The following is a 20,657-nucleotide window of genomic DNA, read 5'->3' on the forward strand; positions in this document are numbered from 1 at the left end:
GATAACATGATCTGCTTAATTCATTTTTTGTCCCCCAGTCTCTCTATCTTAGGTAATTTTGGTTAATTGCTTTTCGAGGAACTCTGTGCTGGAGACTCAATTGTCTGAGTAGGGACTTGGAATTTGATTACTTTTGAGGCAAGGTATAGATATAAGAACTTGTATGTGAAGTAGGGTGTAGGACTTGGTGCGCATGGCTTGCATTTATTGCACGAATAGTGTGTCAAAGCAAATGCCATTGATTAGGTGACTAATAAATTCATTTTAAAAAATGCATGCGGTAATTTGATCTAATTAATTAGTCCACTTGATGGATGTTTATGTACTTGTTAAGAGGTGCAGCAACTCAAGAAACAGAGAAAGATAACTGAGAGAGAGGAACCAAAACGATTCTTTATTCTTCTGATATTTTCTTCAGATTACAAAACTATCTATTTATGGCAAAAAAAAAAATTAATTTAATGTTTTTTAATAAATTAATTATGCATTTATTACAGTTTTTAAAAAAAAATACAGATCTGATACACAATGTCACGTCCAATTTGGGTGTTACCAATCACGTCTAATTAAGGCGTCATTAAAGAAGCATTCATGCCTAATTCAGGCATCACTCAGCAGGTGTTGACATGTGTCACATTTTTTTTTCAAAAAAAAAATTAACAATTTAATCGTAAAATTTCTGAAAGTCATAACTTTTGACTCGGGTATCCAAGTCAGGTAATTCTTTTTTTGATTCCACATAACTTTTCGAGATCTATGCAATGACATCTCATTTGATTTATTTTATTTCTCACAAACATAATTTAAATTTGCAAGAATGGTATTATAAGAGCGATTAAATTCAGAAGCCTCTGAGTTCTGGGCTTGTGATTTAATATAAAAAAATAAATAAAGATTTGATTAGTGATTTAAATTAAAAATAAAAAAGATTTGATTTGTGATTTGATTCGTGGTCTGAAATTAATGATGGCTTATGAATGTTTTTCAAAAATAAAATCCTTCTTTCTTAGAGATTTAGAATATTTATTTAATTATTTTCTTTATTAATACAGATTTTTCAAATTAATTTTTGAGTTTAAATCATAAATCAAATCTTTATTTTGTTTTCATTATTAATAATAATTCTTATTTTTAATTTAAATCACAAACCAAATTTTTTTTATAATAAAAATAAAAAATTTATTTTTTTGATTTAAATCACATATCAAATCTTGATTTATTTTTTATATTAAATTACAAACCCAGAACTCAGAGACTTCTGAGTTTAACCGCTCTTATAATACCATTCTTGCAAATTTAAATTGTGTTTGTGAGAAATAAAATATTTCAAATGAGATGTCATTGCATAGATCTCGAAAAGTTATGTGGAATCAAAAAAAGAATTAACTGATTTGGATATCCGAGTCAAAAGTTATGCCCTTCGGAAGTTTTACGATTAAATTGTTAATTTTTTTTTTTAGAAAAAAAAAATATGACACGTGTCAACAACTGATAAGTGACGCCTAAATTGGACGTGATTGCCAACGCCCAATTTACACGTGATTGGTGTGACTTCTAAATTACGCGTGATCGTGATTGCCAACGCCCAATTTACGCGTGATTGGTGTGACTTCTAAATTACGCGTGATTGCCTCTTGATTGACGCTCAATTTAGGCGTGATTGGTGACGCCCAAATTAGATGTGATATTGTGCAATAAATATGTAATTATTTTTAAAACTGTCATAAATTCGTATTTTTTTATTTAAAAATAATAAATTAATTTTTTTACCATCTATTTATAGCTACCATCTATACATCACCTAAACTATAGCAGTAGTGGTAACTTCCTAACTAACAACATTGAACCTAGCTCCAGATGCAACTTTTACAACTAGCAAAGCTTACCCATTAGGTTACTGAAGTCATTTTGAAAAATGCATGCAGAAACTTGATCTAGTTATTTGGGAAATTAAGTTTTGGGGACCTTTCTTGTACGGCTTTTAATTTGGGAGCTGAGGAGCAATGAGAGAATGTCCTCAGATTCTGAGAAGGGTAAATTTTGAGTCCAATTAAGATTTTGATTTCCACTAGCAAGTAGCAATATATGGGGTCTTTATTCCCTTCACTTCTGATGGCGTGTAAGAATATTGTTGCCTTTTGCATGAGGTATGGCGATGAAACACCAATTACATGATAATGATCTATCTCTCTGCCCCCACCCTCTTCTGCCATTTAACTTCCCTGGCTATTGCATGAGATAAGGTGATCATACATCAAAGCTTATAGTTGCCTGTCCATTGAACAATCTAATGTTGAGGAAAATTAATAAATTACAGCAGTAAATTAGAACTTAATCATAAAATTAATAGCAAAGAGAGAAGCAAATCCTTGGTGTGGCAGGAATGTTAACACAATTAGCTTACAAATTTAAATATAATTAATAGTTTCAAACATAATTTTAACATATATAAATTTCAAGTTTTACTCTTTTTTAATTTGTAAAATCCCAAATCGTTCTTTATTAACTCTTCTCCTTGCTTTGCATCTCTAAAGAATAGAACAGATTTCTCACTTCACTTTGCATAAAGTGTAGAGCTGGCATTATTCTTCCCCATACGTGAACCAATTATTGGCATCTTCATTTAATGTAGAACATTACAACTATACATTCAGCAGGAGTAGAACACACCGACCTTTTATTTAAAGACTTTTTTGAGTTACTTGGCTTGTCAGAGAACATTGTGTGCTTTATTTCTCTCATAAAGTTTTCCAATTGGGTTGGTTGGTATACTCATTTCCCAAAACACTGTTGTGAGTGTTATTTCCTAAACATGGTATCTTATATATGTTTAATATATGGTGTATATTGTCTTTCGGCTTTTGCTTACTGGTATTGGGCCAAGATAAAATCTGTCTCATATGTCTATTATTTGAGGCCCATGCGAAGTTGTTATCAGGTTTGTTGGTGAATAAGCACAATTATGCGAACTCACCACAATAAAGCCAGAAAAATCAAACAAAAAAGCGTAAAATTGTTGCATTGAACAAAGACACGAGCAGCAAAAAAAAATGTCTTCTTTACCTTCTGACAAGTAGCACATGTTAGCAGCCCAGCCTTTCCTAAACAGTATCCGAAATTTATTACTCTCGATTTATTATCTTTGATATATTTTTCTATAAACATCCTTTTTAGGTATTATAAGTAGACTTTTTGACCCTTATAACCCTTTACTAATAATTAATTACCAAATTGACCTTTATTATAAACTATTTCAAAAATTTAACCCCCTCAAAAAACATAACACCAATCTGCCCTTGTTTGACCGTTGACCACGAAGCCTACCCGGGTACATCCCTACCTACCCGGGTATCTTTTGAAATTTTTTGTCTACCCGAGTAGAGAAGTGTGTACCCGGGTATTGTTCTTGATTGCTTGAATTATTTACTCGGGTACGGATGAGTGTACCCTTATAACCCATAACAGAGTGGTCCAAACAGGATGAAATCACCAGTTCTATCCTACGTATCACCAGCAGCAGCAGATGAATCACCACCACCACCAGCAGTACCCATGGTGGACGTATGCGGTGATCATCCTCGCCGCGGTGGTCATCATCCTCGCCGTGCAGGTCATCATAGTCATGCTGATTTGGACCATCCGGAAGCTGAAGCGTCCGCCGCCGCCACCACTACCACCAGCAGTCGCATCCTGAGGAAGGATCATCCACTAAGGGCTTTTGATGGGGGCTTTTACTTTTTTATTTCAATTTTTAGCTCTTTTCCTTTTCTTGTTTTACTTTTAAGTGATCTGTAATGTAATTCTCGTATGGTTTCCTAAGCCTGCAAATGTTGGTTCATATTTTAGTATAATGTTAATTACTTTATCTTAATTTCTCACCTCAGAATCAAATTCGATAAGTTCCCAAAAATGTCTAATGAAAAAAAATAAAAATATTGTTTATAATGTGAAGAACCAAGTTATATAGTTACTTGCTTCGGTGGCATTGAATATGCTTGCCAAAAATCAGACCCAAGTTTATACAAATGGTGGGAAGCTACGAAGCACCGATACGTTGTTTGCGATAAGTTCTCGATGATACAGGATGTTGATTACCATATAATATGTGTCTGATACGCGTATCCGATAAGTTGAAAAAAAAATTTAAGGAGTATCGATCGGTGCTTCATAGGTGGCAAGCATTAGATCCACACTTGATTTCAATGTCTGTTGGCTGGGAAACCATTGGCTTCAACTGGGACATGAAAACGAAATGTAGAAAAGCAACAGCACTTTTGAGTTTTTGAGGACACCAACTCGGTGCTGGAGACTCCATTGTCTGAGTAGGGACTTGGAATTTGATTCCTTTTGAGGTAAGGTATAATAGATGTAAGAGCTAGTATGTGAAGTAGCGTGTAGGACTTGGTACTCTTAACTTGCGTTTATTGCCCGAATAATGTGCCAAAGCAAATGCATGCGGAAACTTGATCAAATTAGTCCACTTGGTTGGTGTTTAGGTACTTTTGATAGTGACATGCATGTGTTCATTGTAAATGAAGGGGACCTTGTACACACTTTCAATTTGGGACCTGATGAGCAATGAGAATGGTTAATTTTGGGTATAACTATGGTTTTGATTCCCACAAGCATGTAGCAATATATGTGGGTCTTAGCAGAACCCAACCTCAAAAGTGTCATGAAATTCATGATGCCCCTCCTGCTAAGAAATTTGAGATTTGTTCTATATGATGACCGAGTTTTTTTATGTTGATGTGTGATATTTGCGCCTGTAGTCTATATAATGACCAAATAGGCACTGTTGTATTTTTAGGGGAAGCCATATATATGCTATTTGAGATAACGTAATGTAAGTGTGCTATTTCATTTTCTTAGATTTCTCAATATTGTAATAATTCATTATTCATTGAATGAAAATGCTTAGTACCGGTGAAATAGATTCCGCTAGGTCTAGATGCAGATTAACTTGTATAATCAAGTTTTGAGTAATTTGTCCAGACACTTTTCGTTATCCTTTTTATTATAACAGGCAACTGGATAACCATTCAAATTTTAGAAATTCTATGACAATTATTATTATTATTATTATCATTTGGAAGAAATGAAGAGAAAGGTGGAAATCTCTTGAGAAGAGCATCCGTACCATTCACACTTTTATTTATTTATTTTTCCACTGTTCATTCCAAAAATACAAGTTTGTATTTAAAGCTAACTGCGAGCTAAGATATTGTTATATGGGTTTAGTAATCTCATGTTACATGAAATAGTACTATCACGTGGGTGATATAAATATGTGGGGTCCACAATTTAAAAAGAAAAAAAAAAAAAAAGAAAAAATTGGCACAAAATCCTATATGTGTATGACATGAGATAGGTATCTTATGTAGTATGAGACTATCATTTTCCATTGTTATATTTTAAGACTATTTTTGGACCATATGTAAGAGTCTTATGCTGGAGATTATATTATTTTTCCACTGCACTGATTTATTTATGCTTGACGTCACTTTATTCCAACTCAAATAGACGTCATTTTAAGTTCAATGTAGATAAGTTATTTACCTTGACCGTAGAAAAAACAAACCCTTAAAAAATTACAATGTAATTTAAAAGTTTATTTACCTGCTATAATATAATTTTCTCAAAATATTATTTATCTTTTAAAATAATTTTATCTTTTATAAGAGCAAGGTTATAGTTACAACCTTTTTTATTTACAACCTCTTACAACCATATCTTATCACCGTTGATTTCCGTCAATTAACGCATTTTAGCAAATTAAACTCATTAATTAATTATTAATTCACAATAAATGATAACCGTTGATTGACGGAAATCAACGGTGATAAGATATGGTTGTAAAATAAAAATTGTAAGTATAACCTTCTTCCTTTTATAATATGAAAAATCTTTTATAAATGATTTATGGGAGATCCAATTCCTATTATTTCGATTAATTAAAATTATTTTTTTATTTAGCTTTATTAAACTCCACCAAAAGTGCGAGTGTGACAAGTGAAGGGCAGTTTAACAGATCCCAAGCATAAATTATAGAGTAAATATCCTTTTTGGTCCTCAGCAAATTTCACGATGCCCGTTTTATTCCATAGCAAATAAAAAGGCCTATCGTGGTCTCTAAGAAATTCAAAATGGACTCATTTAGTTGAAATTGTGGTCCCTCGCAAATTCAAAAAAAACCCATATTAGTCCCTAAAAAGACTAAAATGGGTCCATTTTGAATTTCTTAGGGACCACGATAGGCCTTTCTATTTGCTGGGGACTAAAACGGGCATCGTGAAATTTGCTGAGGACCAAAAATGGTATTTACTCTAAATTAAAATCTTGCCTAGAATACCCACTATTCTTTTCTTTTATTTTTTTACTAAAGTAATTATTTGCACGAAAAGGAGATAGGTTAGTTCGTAGCTACGAAGCACGGGCACTGACACGGGACACGATACGACACGACATGCTGACACGTTAATTCTAAAAAATGATATATTTCGACATGTTGGGATACGTTTTGATATTAAATAATATTTTTAATATATATAATATAAATTATATTTAATACATATAACAGTTCATAATAAGTCATATAACCAATCAAATATTTAAATTTCTTAACATGTCGAATTTCATAACAGAAAAAAATTGATTTATAAATGATTTTTTTTTTAATTTTAGTTAATAAAATAAAATTAAGATTAAAAAAAACGTATCGGAGCGTTAACCACGAGTCAGAAAAAGTTGAATGTGTGTTGAAAAATCGTGTCGAAGCATGTCGTCGGAGAGTTGACCACGTGTCCTAAAATGTTGACCACGTGTCGGAACGTGTCCGTGTCGGACACGTCATTTTTTGAAAAGTGTGTGTCCGGGTATCTGAGGGGTGTAGTCCTCAGAGTTAGTAGTGAAAAGGAAAAAGTTTAATTTTCACATGTTATTTTTGAAAAAAATTAAATATCTTTATTTTTAATCCAATCTGCACTTCAAATTAATTATATAGTCGACTCGAAGAGCTTATAGAAATACCAAAAGAAGCCGACTAGCCTCTGATTTTATTTGCAACCCTTTAGGAGACATTTAGTAGAGGAGAAACTTTTTTTTACCAGGTCAATATAATTACTGGAAAAATGGTAAAAAAGTAAGTTTGATGGTAAAATTGAAAAAAAATATATTTGGTAGGACAAAATATTACCAAGAAAATTGATTAAAGTTTTCTAAGTCTATATTTGATTGAAGGAAAAATATTGATGGAAAAATGGGTTAAAATTACAAAAATAACCACTCTACTTCTTGAATCTCCACACAAGAAAGAGATTGAGAAAACGTACTTCGCTAGGGTCAATTTTGTCTTCATTTCAATTTTTCTTTTCTTTTCTTTACCCAGTATAATTCAAAATACCACCTCTCATTTCGGTTTTTGGAACCGTATTTTTCATGAAATTTTACAAACAAATCAAGATGGATGAACAATGAATTTTTCTAGCTAAATTTTTTTTGAATCTTGTACCAATTATGGTCAAATTAAAATATCAATAGAAGTTGCCTAGCTATCTATCACAAAACCCCCCCCTATCACACACCCCCTTAATTAAAATTGTTAGTTGTTCGATTTATTTACACGGTTATAGCCAGTCATCATCATCTTCTTCGTCTTCTTCTTTTAAAGAGTAGAATTTACCCGACGGACTTGGCAGAAGTATCCGTGACGCCGTGACGGCGCTTAGAGTGGAGGGTAGAGATTAAAAGAAGAAGAAGGAAAATTACAGTTTAGAGATTGGATATCACCTTTATCTCAAAACTTTATAAATATGGTCAACTTATATAACGTTCGCTTTTATTTTAAAAGATTATACTTTATTTTTCTACTAAATTAATATGCATTATATTTTAATTTGTTTTAATGTGAAGGTATAATTTTTCTTCTCTGTGCAACGTTATTAATGATTAATTTTGAAAGGTGGATAAATCTAAAAAAAAAACGGATAATGTAATTTAAATATTTCATAATTTACTGAAAAAAGACAAGTAATATTTTCCAATAAAGTTCAAATCTTGAAATTCTAGCTGTATATCCCAAACTTCCTGCCCTAGTGCATGAAATACCAAATCACCTTTTAAGCATCTAAGCCTGTGGCCAAATGAATCAAACCAACATGATATAGTAAACAAGAGCTGCAAGTTGCAAAATAGAGTTGCCACCAACACCATCTACCCCTTCAAGGCCCATAAAATGATGATGACCTCTTTCTCCTTAAATTGGCCAACTCAGAACCTCTGCAATTAATTAAGAGTGATGGTTTAAGCACCATATATATACTAGCCAAAAAAGTAGTTCCAAAGGTGCAGGTAACTACTAACAATATGATAAATATATAATTAATAGGCCAGAGAAGAAACACACACGTAATGAAAAGCTTTCAACCATCAACTTTTACTATTTTAAAATTCCGTGGATTGTATTGGGAGTTCTGTGGTCTTTGCTTGGAAGCCTCTCCAATTTTCTACCTTCCCATTCAGAGCAAGCAATATCAGACAATTAGAACACAGATTAAAAAAAAAAAAGTATAAATGTCCAAACTAAGCAGTTAATATGACTGGTGTGGTGAGTAAAAGTCTTTTAAAAGTAGGGTTATGTTTATCTTATTTTACATGAAATAAACAACTCTCCTACACACACAAAAAGAGATTAGGTCCCACCACTCTTTTTTCTCTTTCCTCTTACCTGTGGGTCCCACTTATACTTTTGTTTCTATAACATGAGGTAATTTTTTTTCTACAACATAAGAAAAATATATCCTTTAAAACTATCAAAAAATAAATAAATTTTTTTTTTTACAAAGGCTCCAAAATCCAAATGCTGACAAAATGGAAGACTCAAGTCTACCGGTCTAAGTCAAGTAAACCCTTTAGACAAGCAACACCCACTTTCCCCTGCATCCACTCCACTCAGATGATGCCAAAGTTGCACCCACTTGTGTTTAAAACTCATAGGTTAACGAATTTTGTTATTTCCACATTAATAATAAATACATAAATTTTAAACGTATTAGAAAAACAAAAATAAAAAGAATATTTGAATTTGGATTTTTTACTTTGTTATAAAAAAAGCGTTGTAAAGTTAATATAATAAAAATGGTGTACGAATATATTTCTTGCAAAAATTAGCATTGGGGATTAGATGATGAATTAATATGTTTACTCAAAAGGGAGATACTTGTATAAACCATGGGTGATATGTGCATAATTTGACTTAAATTTTCTTAAAAAATATTATAGAGACATCTAGAAAGAAAAATTCTTACTATGTAGATATAGAGGAGAGAAAAAAGAGAAGAGAAGAGAAAGAAGAGACCATGGAATATTTTTCCGCACACAGCACACTCCCTCACGGTAGGGCCGAAGAAAAAAAAAATTTATCGGATTACTTTATTTTCATTCTAATCTGCATTTTCTTTCAGAAAATTTATGGAGGAAGTAACGAAAACAACCTTCACAAAACGTTGAAAAATAAAATAAAATAAAAATAATATAACATTTTTATTATTATAAATAAAATAAAATAAAAATAGAGGTCTAAACAAATACCCGTATCATTGTTCGCAATTTGGAGTTTGGGATTTTTTAGATTTTTCAACAGGTTATATTTTATTATTTCAAATAAATATAAAATACTTTAAATTCAAATTTGTTATGTTTAATTCACTGCAATTTGTTATGTTTTCAAATAAATATGTTAAATTCAAATAAATATAAATAATACTTTTGCTTCTTCTATATCCTTTTAGTTTTTATTGGAATTTTGAACATGGCGAGACCTCTTCTTATCTCTCCTTTTCACAATCTTCTATTCTCATCCATGCCTATCACAATTTTCTTTGTTGTGCTTGCGATCTTCTCTATGTTTTCTGTCATCACTTTTCTCTGTGGTAATAGGAGAATGAACAAGTTTCAAATAGAAGCAGAGGAAGCAACAAGGTCCAAGGAAGACAAACTCATTTCTAAGCTAAACAGAAATATTAGCAACAGAGCACTTTCCATGGTGAACATGCTATCTTGGAGGAAGTTGCGTACAGAAGAAGAAGAAGAAGAAGAAGGAGAAGGGGATGAGGCAGATTGTGGTGACCAAGACGAAGAAGCCCTCTGGAGGAAGAACATCTTGATGGGTGAACGGTGTCGTCCTCTTGATTTTTCCGGGAAAATTGAGTATGATTCTGAGGGGAAAACGCTTCCTGATTTGTCTCCTCATGATGAACACCACTAGAAATTATCTGAATCAGCATTAGTGTGTTTTGAATTGAAAGTTGTTTACAACTATACTCAGGTTTTGCATAGTTTGTAGAATTTGATGTGTAAGATACATAATAAATTTAGCAATTTTCTTATGAAAACTGATGTGAACTTTGTGTTCCTATTGCTTTCCTTGATTTCTTTAATTTAATTTTCTGATTTGTGGTTGGAACTTTTTGGATAACACTTTTCATATGAGTTGATCATAAGCGGGGAGATTGTAATATGTAAAGTGTTCCTTTGTAACTTTGATCTGTTGGTTGTAGAATTTACTGGTCATTTTCGACATTTGGTGCACGCTTTTAAAATATTTTAAATGAAATAAATACTTTGTGAATAAAATAAATATAAGCATATATTCGATATTTTTTTCCTGTAGAAAAAAATTAATATTTTTTTTCTATTTTTTGTGAGTGTTTTTTCTTTCTAATAACGGAAAATTCAGAAGGTTCAACAAAATGGATGATGTCCCCCCACCCCCTCCCCCAAATTAACTCTTATTGATATTTTTTAATTAGGTATGTAACTAATATAATTTAAGGTAATGACATATCAGCACTAATGCATCAGATACTGTTAGAATTTCGCAGTTAAACGTATTTGGATAAGAGTAGTATTAAGATGGGTCACCTTGTGAAAAATCATAGTGTTGCAACTTTTTTAAAATTTACCAAAAAAAAAGAAAAAGATAATAACGTTGTGGAAACTTATGCTATGTGACAGACGGGATGTTAGGTGGTGAGTAACTGAATATTACTGTCCAGACCAACTTTACGTTGAATATTAGATATTTTGTTTTTGTTATAAATAAGGATTTCCTAGCCCAATAATGATCCGTACATTGTGTACCATATCCATATGCTCGGCCTGACCCAATTCCTCTTCCAAATTTAGCCTACCGGGGCAGAATAGCCTAAAACTTCCTCGTCAGAGTAGGGTAGGTTATTGACATTCCCAATAATTGCTTATCCATACTCTTCGTTAATACTTTATACTTTTAATTTTCTAAATTACCTCCACTTACTTAACAATGGGCTATTAACAATAAGCGAATAAAAAACAAAAAAGAAATTTTTTTTCTTCTTATTTTTCTTTGTCTATTCTTTTAAATTTATTTATGCTAAATATATTTCTAATTATTATTTGTAGATAGTATGCATTAATCATCGTGATGATCGTATGAGAATTATTTTAATAAAATAGAATTTAATTAAAACAAAAATAAAAGAAGGACTTTAATGCGTTTATATATATTCTTAATTTCTAACAGCGTTACGAAAATCTCATCCAATGCTTCTATACACAAAACTTTCTTTTAAATTTAATGTTCTATATTAATTAATATAAAAAGTACTCTTCAATAATTTAAGTAAAAAATTAATAATGTGATTTGTAAAGTGTAAAATATAAAAAGAGACTATAAATAACATTAAATTTATTAAAAATACAAAGCTAAAACGTAAATAGAAAGAAGATTAAATTAAAAAAGTTTAAGTTTAACTTGAAAAAAAATATTAACATGATTTAAGAAAAATGTAATTCGAAAGTGTTGAATTAAAATATAACTTAAAAACTATTACTAAAATTAAAAAATAAAAATTCAAAATTCAAATGTGTAATAGTTAAGTACAAGTATTAAAATGTTTTACTTAGCAAAGAGAGAAGTTAATGAAGTAAAAAAAGTTAATAAAAGGACATTTTAGATAATTAAAGTTATAAAGAGTTGTAAAAGAGCATAGATAAATAAATAGAAGTTTCAATAGCTTTATCCCCAAGTAATATCAATTTAAGGATTAGGACCTTCTGCATTTTTAGGATATAGGATTTAGCTCCGTAGTTCCTAATCTAGGGTAATTATGAGTAATAATAAGATTTAAATACCTAAACTTTGAACAATGTTTATCCGCATACATTTTAGGTTATAAGGTAAACCACAACTCATTGATTTTTTTCACCGTTTTATTGGTTTTTTTTAGGTTGGAATAGTACGTCATGAAACTTATTTGTAAACCTTATAGATGGCAAGTTAATTTGACATGGGATTAGGTAATAGAACTAGTTGTGGTATTTTGCAAACTAGAAATGGTCAAGTATTTGATGCATCAATACTGTAAGAAAAGCTACTTCTGGATAGAAAATGTGAGAGGATACCCCATCCGTTCTTGCAACTTTCACCTAGGCATACTGTTGAGAAAAAGATGAATTGATCGTAATTTATTGCACTTCATGGTCCACATCAAGCCTTTTTGTATCTTTCTTTTTTAAATATTTTGTTAATATCATCTTTATAGTATCTAGGTGTGAAAAGAATAAACAATGCATAATATCCTATCATAAAAACAAACAACTTATTTTAAATACACTCTCTGTATATAGCCATTTAATAATTAGCAAACTCAATAATACATCGAAATTAAATAAATTTCCTTTTCTAAATTTCCCTCCAACTTTACTCTTAGAACCAGATATTTAGAGCATGTTTAGATGAACTTTTTCTCTTCCAAAAGCTGCCTTTTTTTTTTTTTTTAAAAAAAAAAGTGCTTCTAGAATTTTTTTGATATTTGGATATTAACTTTTAAAAAAAGTAGAAGTCAAGAAAAAAATCCAAAATTCTATTTTTTTAAAAACTAAAATTTATGACTTTTGAAAAAAGAAGAAGCCAAAAGCAACTTATAATAATCCAAATAATTAAATGGTGAATTTGAGAATTAATTATGACTTAAGAGAGAGTTTAGATGAAAAATCTAATTGTTAAAACTAAGTCACTTTTCGGAATAAAAATACAAAATACAAGTTTTGGGGTAAAAAAATACTAATATGCAAAAGTTACATTTTCAATGTATTGAAAGAGTATTTTCAAAAGGTTTATAAGTTTGGAACTTAACTTAGAATTTACTAAGTCATGGACAAGAATGGAATAAACAAAAAGGTTATAATGGTAATTTACAATGTTCAAAAGTTTGAGTTTGGTCAAAATTTAATTAAGTGAATAAATCGTTTAGGGGGTATTTTATTTGAAATCATGGAAAAGCTCATTTGGGATTCTACTATATCTATGTTTGGTAGAGGTAAATGCAAAAATTTGTCCATGATTCCAATTTGGCAAGCTTTTTGATTGTAGTGTAAAATAAAAGTCAAAATACCATCAACAAATACCACAAAGTAGGTGGTATTTTCGGAATCCGACTTCTTGAAAAATGTTAACATTTTCCAAGAAGAAGCTTTTTGATTGTAGTGAAATGGTTGAAGTTTTATGTGTAGTAATATTTTGTTAATACAATCTTTATAGTATCTTCTTGTGTGAAAAAAAAAAAACAAAAAGAAGATGCGTAGTATCGTATCATAAAATAAACAACTTATTTTTAATACACTCTTCGTATATATTGTCATTTAATAATTAGCAAACTCAATAATACACCGAAATTAAATAAATTTCCCTATCTAAACTTGCGCTCCAACTCTACTCTTAGAACCGGATATTTAATCATTCAATTGTTTCTTTTGCAGTAAACATTGCTTTAAACCTCTTGGATCCTTATTCCTTAACCTATACAGGCACTTTGGGGTCTGCTATAGATCAAGCAATAAGGCACAAATTCGAAGCAATGCTCGAAACTTCTAATTGTCAGTACTATAAATGTATGCTCTCAAATCTCTTTACATGCTCTCAATAATGAAATAGGCTACAGATTTGAGAGCAAAATTAACATGCTTCAGAGGCACCAGGACAGAACGGTGGTGGTGCTAATGCTTTGGCTAGCCTTCTGCCTCGGTTTTTGGTCAGGGGCTGAGGGCTTATTTGTCATTTGAGTCGTAACTATTGATGAGGAGCTGCTTCTAGAATTTCTCCACTTTCCACTGGGCTAAAACTCACTCGTTTCTGCAAAATCATAAAATTCAAGGAAGAACATTAACTTAATTATTCCCTGAAAGAATCGCATATTAGCTAATTAATATGAACGCAAAATCATTATTTAGACCAACTTTGAAATGTTCTTTTTTATTTATTTAAAAATGTTACTTTTCCCCCTCTCGTTAACTAAGGTATTTGGATCTTGAATACACCAAGTCTAAGTCTCCCATAACACGTTACTTAAGATCAAATCTGAACTAGTAAGCGAGGGGTAATTGTTCTCTAGATCAAATTGCAAGCATACTGAAATATTATGACGCTTTAGATTTGAGAAAATTGGTAATTGTTGACCTCGTTGCAGTCAAAGTGTTTTGCAAATTTTAAAAAAAGACTATAAAATTTTGAATATTGTGAATCAAAACTTCAAAAGTTTTAAAAATATAACACACTTGAAATCCGCAACAAGAAAAGGATGTTGTCTACGCAAGCACATGGCATTTCACGCGTGTCAACATCATTAGGAATCGAAACGGCCAAACAAACATAGCATACGGACATTCAAACAAATTTCAACGATTCAAGAATGTGATTAATAATATTATAAAACAATAAAATAAACGAAGATAATAAGAAAATAAAATACATACCCCGCGTGGCTTGTGGTTCACCCTCACGCCACCGTCCACCGCCGCAGAACCGCCAGACTCGCCGGTATTAGTTCCAACATACAAACTTATAATCTTCTCCGCCACCTCAGATTCGTCGTTGCTCTCCTCCATCAATTTTTCCAACTGGGCCTTTGGGATCCTCATCTTGACCCTCATGCGCCCATCCATGCCCATGCCCATGCCCATGCCCATACCCATACCCATACCCATATTCGAAGGCGGGTTCACGAGGGATAGGTCCGAAACGGAGCGTTTCGAGAGCATTAACAACTCGAGCCTAGCCTTTGCGTTCATGCCACTGATACCACTGGATCGCACCCTCCTGGGCAGTGCCGTTTTTTCTTCTTCGGGCTGAATAATCGGTAACTGAACGAGGAAGTAGATTTTTTTGGGCTTGAGCTCATGATGAGGTTCGAGTGGCTTGGCCCGAAGCCCGAAATGTTTAACCGCTTGGGAATCGAGGAGAACGTGACCGGGATAGTCCTTGACGACGTCGTTTGCTTTGGCCGGAGTCTTAAGCTTGAAAGTCTCCCCGTCTATCTTCATAACCTTGGCTTTTTTACTCCTTCCTATGGTGTTCCCCATCTTTGGATAAGAAGGTACGTGTTTCTTTCTTTCACAAGCACCGAGTTTTGTGGTGTGTGTGTGTGTGTGTGTTTATTTATATATATTCGGATTATGGGAAGGGAGGGATTCGATTTGTTAGTAACAACTTAGAAAGAGGTTGACAAAATCAAAATTGAATTATGTTATGTGATGTGTTGTGTGCGTGTGTGAATTAGTGGAATTTCGCTTTGTAGAGAGTTTCCCTTTAAAAAATTGATTGGTGATTTATACGATAAATAGTAGTGTGAAAACGTGGATTACATGGAAACGAACAAAATTAACTTTACTTTGGTTCGGCCTAAACAATAGTCGTCATCATCAATCTTTTTTGTAATCCACATTCAGAAAAGAAGAAAAAGAAGTGGGCCACCCTCATTTTCTTTTCACGTGTGTCCAATATTGTAAAAAAAATAAAAAAAATTAATGCTTTATTCAATTTCTGTAAGACTGTAACCGTAAGATAACTGTTCCATACAAATAATAATTTGGATTGAACTGATTTTAGATGGAGACGCATGTATAATTATACATTTGAATATTTTGTAATTAAATAAAATTAACACAAACGCACACAGCATGATGAATTATATTAATTTCCACAAAGAAGAGAAATCTTAATCAGACTTATATATGCTGCGTGAGTTTCGGCATGGATGTTGTCAGGTAGCCCTTATAAAGTTATAATAGATAAGATCATAAAAGATGCCATGTTACTTTATAAACTCCTTTTTCATTCTAAACTTTAATCAACAGATGTCAGTGTCGGATAGGTGCGCTGCGCTCATCCCTTTCGTCAGATGGTTATCCAATGTTGACTTGATTTTCCAAATATGTATGCACATGTACGCTGTTTTTTATTTTTAATTTTAAAAATAATCTTATACATATATTACATTACATTATATTCGTATAATTTTTATCATTTATTCATAAAGAGATTTATCTTTTTTTTTATATACTTACATACTGTGCTTATTTTACAAATATAAACATGAAAGGTGTGAGGATAAAATAATGATTAATTACTATTTTTTTCCCTCCATTTCTCTGCCTCTTTTCTTAGTACCTCATAGCTTCATATTGTAGAGCTGCATTGTAACCCTGAAAAATAAATAAATAAATAAATCCTTAGACTATATTAGAGCCGGCTAACAGTAGTAAAAAGTGAAAACACTGACCTTTGCCCAAGTGGAAGCCAAGTCTTCTCAAGTGTCAACACCTCCAAGGCTAGGGAAAATTCAAGTTGTGTTCTACTTAGCAGCTAGCTAGTTCAGATGAATCAATATCATGAAACAAAATGTCGTTTTAGTTATGTTAAGTAGTACAATCTAGTTGACATGCATGCTAACAACACCCTTGAAAAAATTAAAGGGACTGTAGCACCAAAAACATTTTGGATTTTCCTTCTAATAATTTTAAGAAGTAGTTTTATAGCAAGAAAATACATGACTACTTTCAAGATTCGAAGATCCATATTTCACCAAACTCTATTTCAACAAAAATGGCTTCGGACGCTTATAGCTTGGACCAACCCCCACCAAAGCACTGATAGTCCTTTTACTCCATGTGATTAGGAAGATAGAAAATAAAGTTGGAAAGTGAAAAATAAAGGAGACATGACATAAGTTGATAAGAGCATATTTAGGAATATATAAAATAAAGATATGAGAAGTAAATATAAAATAGACATGACATAAGTTGGGATGAACGTATAATGAAAGAGAGACCAGTGACGAGATGTGGGAAATGGGGTTGGTTGGATGGAGGGAGGGAGGGGGGGGCAAGTGCCTCTGCTCTGCTACTATCGAGAGTAAGAGTGACATGGTATAAAAATGTTCAAAATTTCAGTAATTGATATTAATAGGGAAGATATTTAACTATTGTTTGAACTACAGACAAATCTGAGGAACTACTTGAAGTATTGCTTGAATTTCATTATAAATCGCAAGGTTAGGGTACATCTCAACTTCACCAGATGTGGATAATGACCTGCTTGGACAAACATGCATGACCCATGGTTGTTCATTTGGTTTGCTAGAACTTTGTATATTTCAATAAGTCAGCCCATTTTCATCAGCTTAGAGAGACTACTATTAATAACATATGTGTCAATCGACAGTAGCGATCAATATTCATTTGACTTGGATTTTCATGTAAAATACATAAAATCAATTATACGGTTACTTTTCATGTAGGGTCGTCTGTTAAATTTGTTTTTATGTTACTTTTTATATATCTTTAATTTATACGTCATGAATAATATTATTACATGGGTAAGATGAGAGGATACAAACCTACATTTAAAAGATGATTTGTTTATAAACATATCAGGCAGTCGCATGCTGAGTGATATATCAGAATTCAAAAGTTTGTCTTGGTCCAACAAGACTTGTTATTAAGGACGTTCTTTTCTTATCTTATTGTGATTGAATGCTTCTCAAGTTGCATAGTAATTCAACTCATCAAGTTCCGTGGTAGCCAAAAGTCTTCTACGTACCTCTCAATGTCAGGCTAAATTGGTCCCAATTTTTTTCCTATTTTCACTACGTTTACAGCATACTTGCATTTACTGCTCATTTAATTGACGTAGAGCAGGAACAGAGCTGAAATTTGAGTTCTTCTGCAACTTCACTATCTATATATGTCAAAAATAAAATCGTCCCTAAAACCAAGGAAGCAAATAAAAAAAAGTACAAGATAAAATATAATATGTATTTTTTTTTCATGGGAATTATTTTTTAATTATTCAATAACATCGGCAATCTTAATGCTTATTCTTTTTTGAAAAATAAAAACTTTAAAATAATTACGTGTTGGACATATATTTAATATTCGTATGAACTTTATGTAAGAAATTTCAAAATAGAATTATATGAAATTAGAACACCAAAAGATTCAGGCTTACTCGTTGAATACATGATTCTTGATTTCTTGAAGGCTTCTTGTTTACTCTGATGCTCCTGCAATGGAAAGATCAGGATCTTCCTCTGCAATTCACACCACTCCCTTATTACAATCGTCGATGGGGCGAGTTGTGGAGTGACGATTTTCCAACACGTTACGAATGCAGAAGGGACCTAGCCAAACTTATTAACCCTAGTCCCCTTCCCATCATGGGCCTATGGGTTAGGCCTACACTGTTACCCACACTAATTAGTTTACAGATATCCAAGTTCAACTCAAAGGATCACTAATTAATTGGGCTTACTGCACCCCTATATGGATCATAACTTAGCCCGTTTTTATTAAAACAATAAAAACTACAATTGATTGAAACCCACAATTATTATAAAAATTTCTAACATTCTCCCACTCGGACAAAATCAATTGTAAAATTTTAATTTAAAAGAGAAAAGGAAAACAAGTTATTTGAAAACGACTCTCGGGCTAAGGACTAATTCTTATAATGTGGCCACATTTTAAGAAAAGACATGATCCAAGGTGCGATATCTGAATATGACTCCATCCAACTAAAATCAAATAACATTGAATCAGGCGGTGATTATACCCTTACCGATATAAAACCCTCCATGGTCACAAATGTTACTTGACTCCGTCGACTAGTCATTAGTGTGGAGTGTAGCAAGAAAATAGCATGTCAATATAATCCAATAACAGCCAAACTACTATTTTCTCTGTCAGTCCTCAAATTTCTCTCAAATGCCTTAAAGCCAGAGAAATTTCATGGTTTTATCAAAAAACCATCATTCAATAAACTATGGTGTCGACTACGGGCTCTCTAGTCCAAAACACCATTATGTCTCAAACTCCCATATAGTGTCAACCACAGACATGGTGGTCCTAACGACACTGAGTTCCAAAATCTTATTATCATGTCTCAAACTCCAATATAGTGTCAACCACAGGCATGGTGGTCCCAACGACACATAGTTCCAAAATATTATTATCATGCCTCAAACTCCAATATAGTGTAAACCACAGGCATGATGGTCCCAACGACACTGAGTTCCAAAATATCTCACAATTGATAAACATAAATACGTATGTTCAATATATGCAATAATAAAACTCAAATCCTTATCAATTGTTCAAAATAAAATTTATCTGCTAAATAAACATCAATTACATCTAAAATAAATTGTTCAACATGACAAGAAAATAATAAATGATTCAAACTCCCACTAATCAACTAAATCAAAGGAATTCACAATGCCCATATTCTTCACATGTATTTATCATGGGCCTAAATCCTTTGGTTAGAGAGTCAGTCAATATTCTCAATAACTAAGTCATCCACATACAATACAAGAAAAGAGACTTTTCTCCCACTGACCATATGGTAAATATACTAACAGAAATTATTTTCATCATAACTCAAGAAAGTCACTACCTCATCAAATCACCATTACTGTAAAATAAAATCCATGTTGATTTAAAAAGGATATAGAATTCAAAATCCTTCTCAAAGAGGTCTTATAGAAAATTCATTTCAAAATAAATCCATATCCTGACATTAAAAACTAAGCAATTATCTCTCATTGACTCGACAATAACTTCAAGATCACACAAAATTAATCATATCTCTCCCACTAAAAAACACGTCAAGTATGTTCTCTACATTAATTGTGAGCTAACACACAATGCCCTATCAAGATCAAAATTCATAAAAAAAAAATTAAAAAAATTCTAGATCTCATCTCCATTAATCACAATTCAATCCAACCAACAATTCTATTATGACATTGTTATCGTTCATATCAAAAGTATATTTATTACATAAATGCAATTATATTAATTATGAGCAATAAAATAATTTTAACGAAATAATTAGCATATTATAAACTCTCCTTTGGGCAGATAATTGCAAACAATAATTTTTATTAACAAAGAATCTTGACGATTCACAAATAACATTCTCAACAATTATACCTAAAAATATGAAAAACCTTATAGCATATGTTTCCAAATTCATATTGCATTTACTAAATTATAATTTGTATCATAAATTTCAATCCCCAATATCAGCAATTATATATCTTAGCTCACTAATCAAACTTAATTGACAAAGCATATAAAACGCTAAAATTAGAAGATTAAATACTAACATTATAATCATGATAGTATGTATCAATTTTCATTAATTAAAATTTTGAAAAAGGAACATAAATATTTATTACAAAATTAAACATGAATAAGAGCTCACAAAATTAAATATGAATGAGAGAAAATAATTCCAAATAAATATTCATGTATATAATAAATTAAAAAAAAATCAAAAT

At 31.7% G+C, this 20,657-nt stretch overlaps 2 protein-coding genes across 2 annotated transcripts; one reads left to right on the forward strand and one right to left on the reverse strand.

The window, feature by feature from the left end:
- The first annotated feature begins 9,802 nt into the window (after window positions 1-9,802).
- Window positions 9,803-10,457, forward strand: LOC133310924 (uncharacterized). The gene has a single exon (XM_061511921.1). The coding sequence runs from the start codon at window positions 9,809-9,811 to the stop codon at window positions 10,262-10,264; it is 456 nt and encodes a 151-aa protein (XP_061367905.1). The 5' UTR covers window positions 9,803-9,808; the 3' UTR covers window positions 10,265-10,457.
- A 3,229-nt stretch (window positions 10,458-13,686) lies between these two features.
- LOC133310920 (uncharacterized protein At1g66480-like) lies at window positions 13,687-15,429 on the reverse strand. Its single transcript, XM_061511919.1, has 2 exons — window positions 14,791-15,429; window positions 13,687-14,170 (listed from the first exon to the last, which is right to left on the reverse strand). Exons 1-2 carry the CDS (start codon window positions 15,394-15,396, stop codon window positions 14,108-14,110), a joined length of 669 nt encoding a protein of 222 aa, XP_061367903.1. The 5' UTR covers window positions 15,397-15,429; the 3' UTR covers window positions 13,687-14,107.
- Between the last annotated feature and the right edge of the window lie 5,228 nt (window positions 15,430-20,657).

This window comes from Gastrolobium bilobum, unplaced genomic scaffold (assembly GCF_033153095.1).
Source record: "Gastrolobium bilobum isolate Gb01-03AN ecotype WA unplaced genomic scaffold, APGP_CSIRO_Gbil_v1 utg1988, whole genome shotgun sequence".
NCBI classification, from domain to species: Eukaryota; Viridiplantae; Streptophyta; class Magnoliopsida; order Fabales; family Fabaceae; genus Gastrolobium; species Gastrolobium bilobum.

Bases quoted from the DNA above. Each gene is read 5' to 3' on its own strand.
- LOC133310924 (XM_061511921.1), top strand. From the start codon at position 9,809: ATGGCGAGACCTCTTCTTATCTCTCCTTTTCACAATCTTCTATTCTCA.
- LOC133310920 (XM_061511919.1), bottom strand. From the start codon at position 15,396: ATGGGGAACACCATAGGAAGGAGTAAAAAAGCCAAGGTTATGAAGATA. The intron at 14,171-14,790 runs GTATGTATTTTA...ATGATTTTGCAG, and splicing joins TGAACCACAAGCCACGCGGG to AAACGAGTGAGTTTTAGCCC.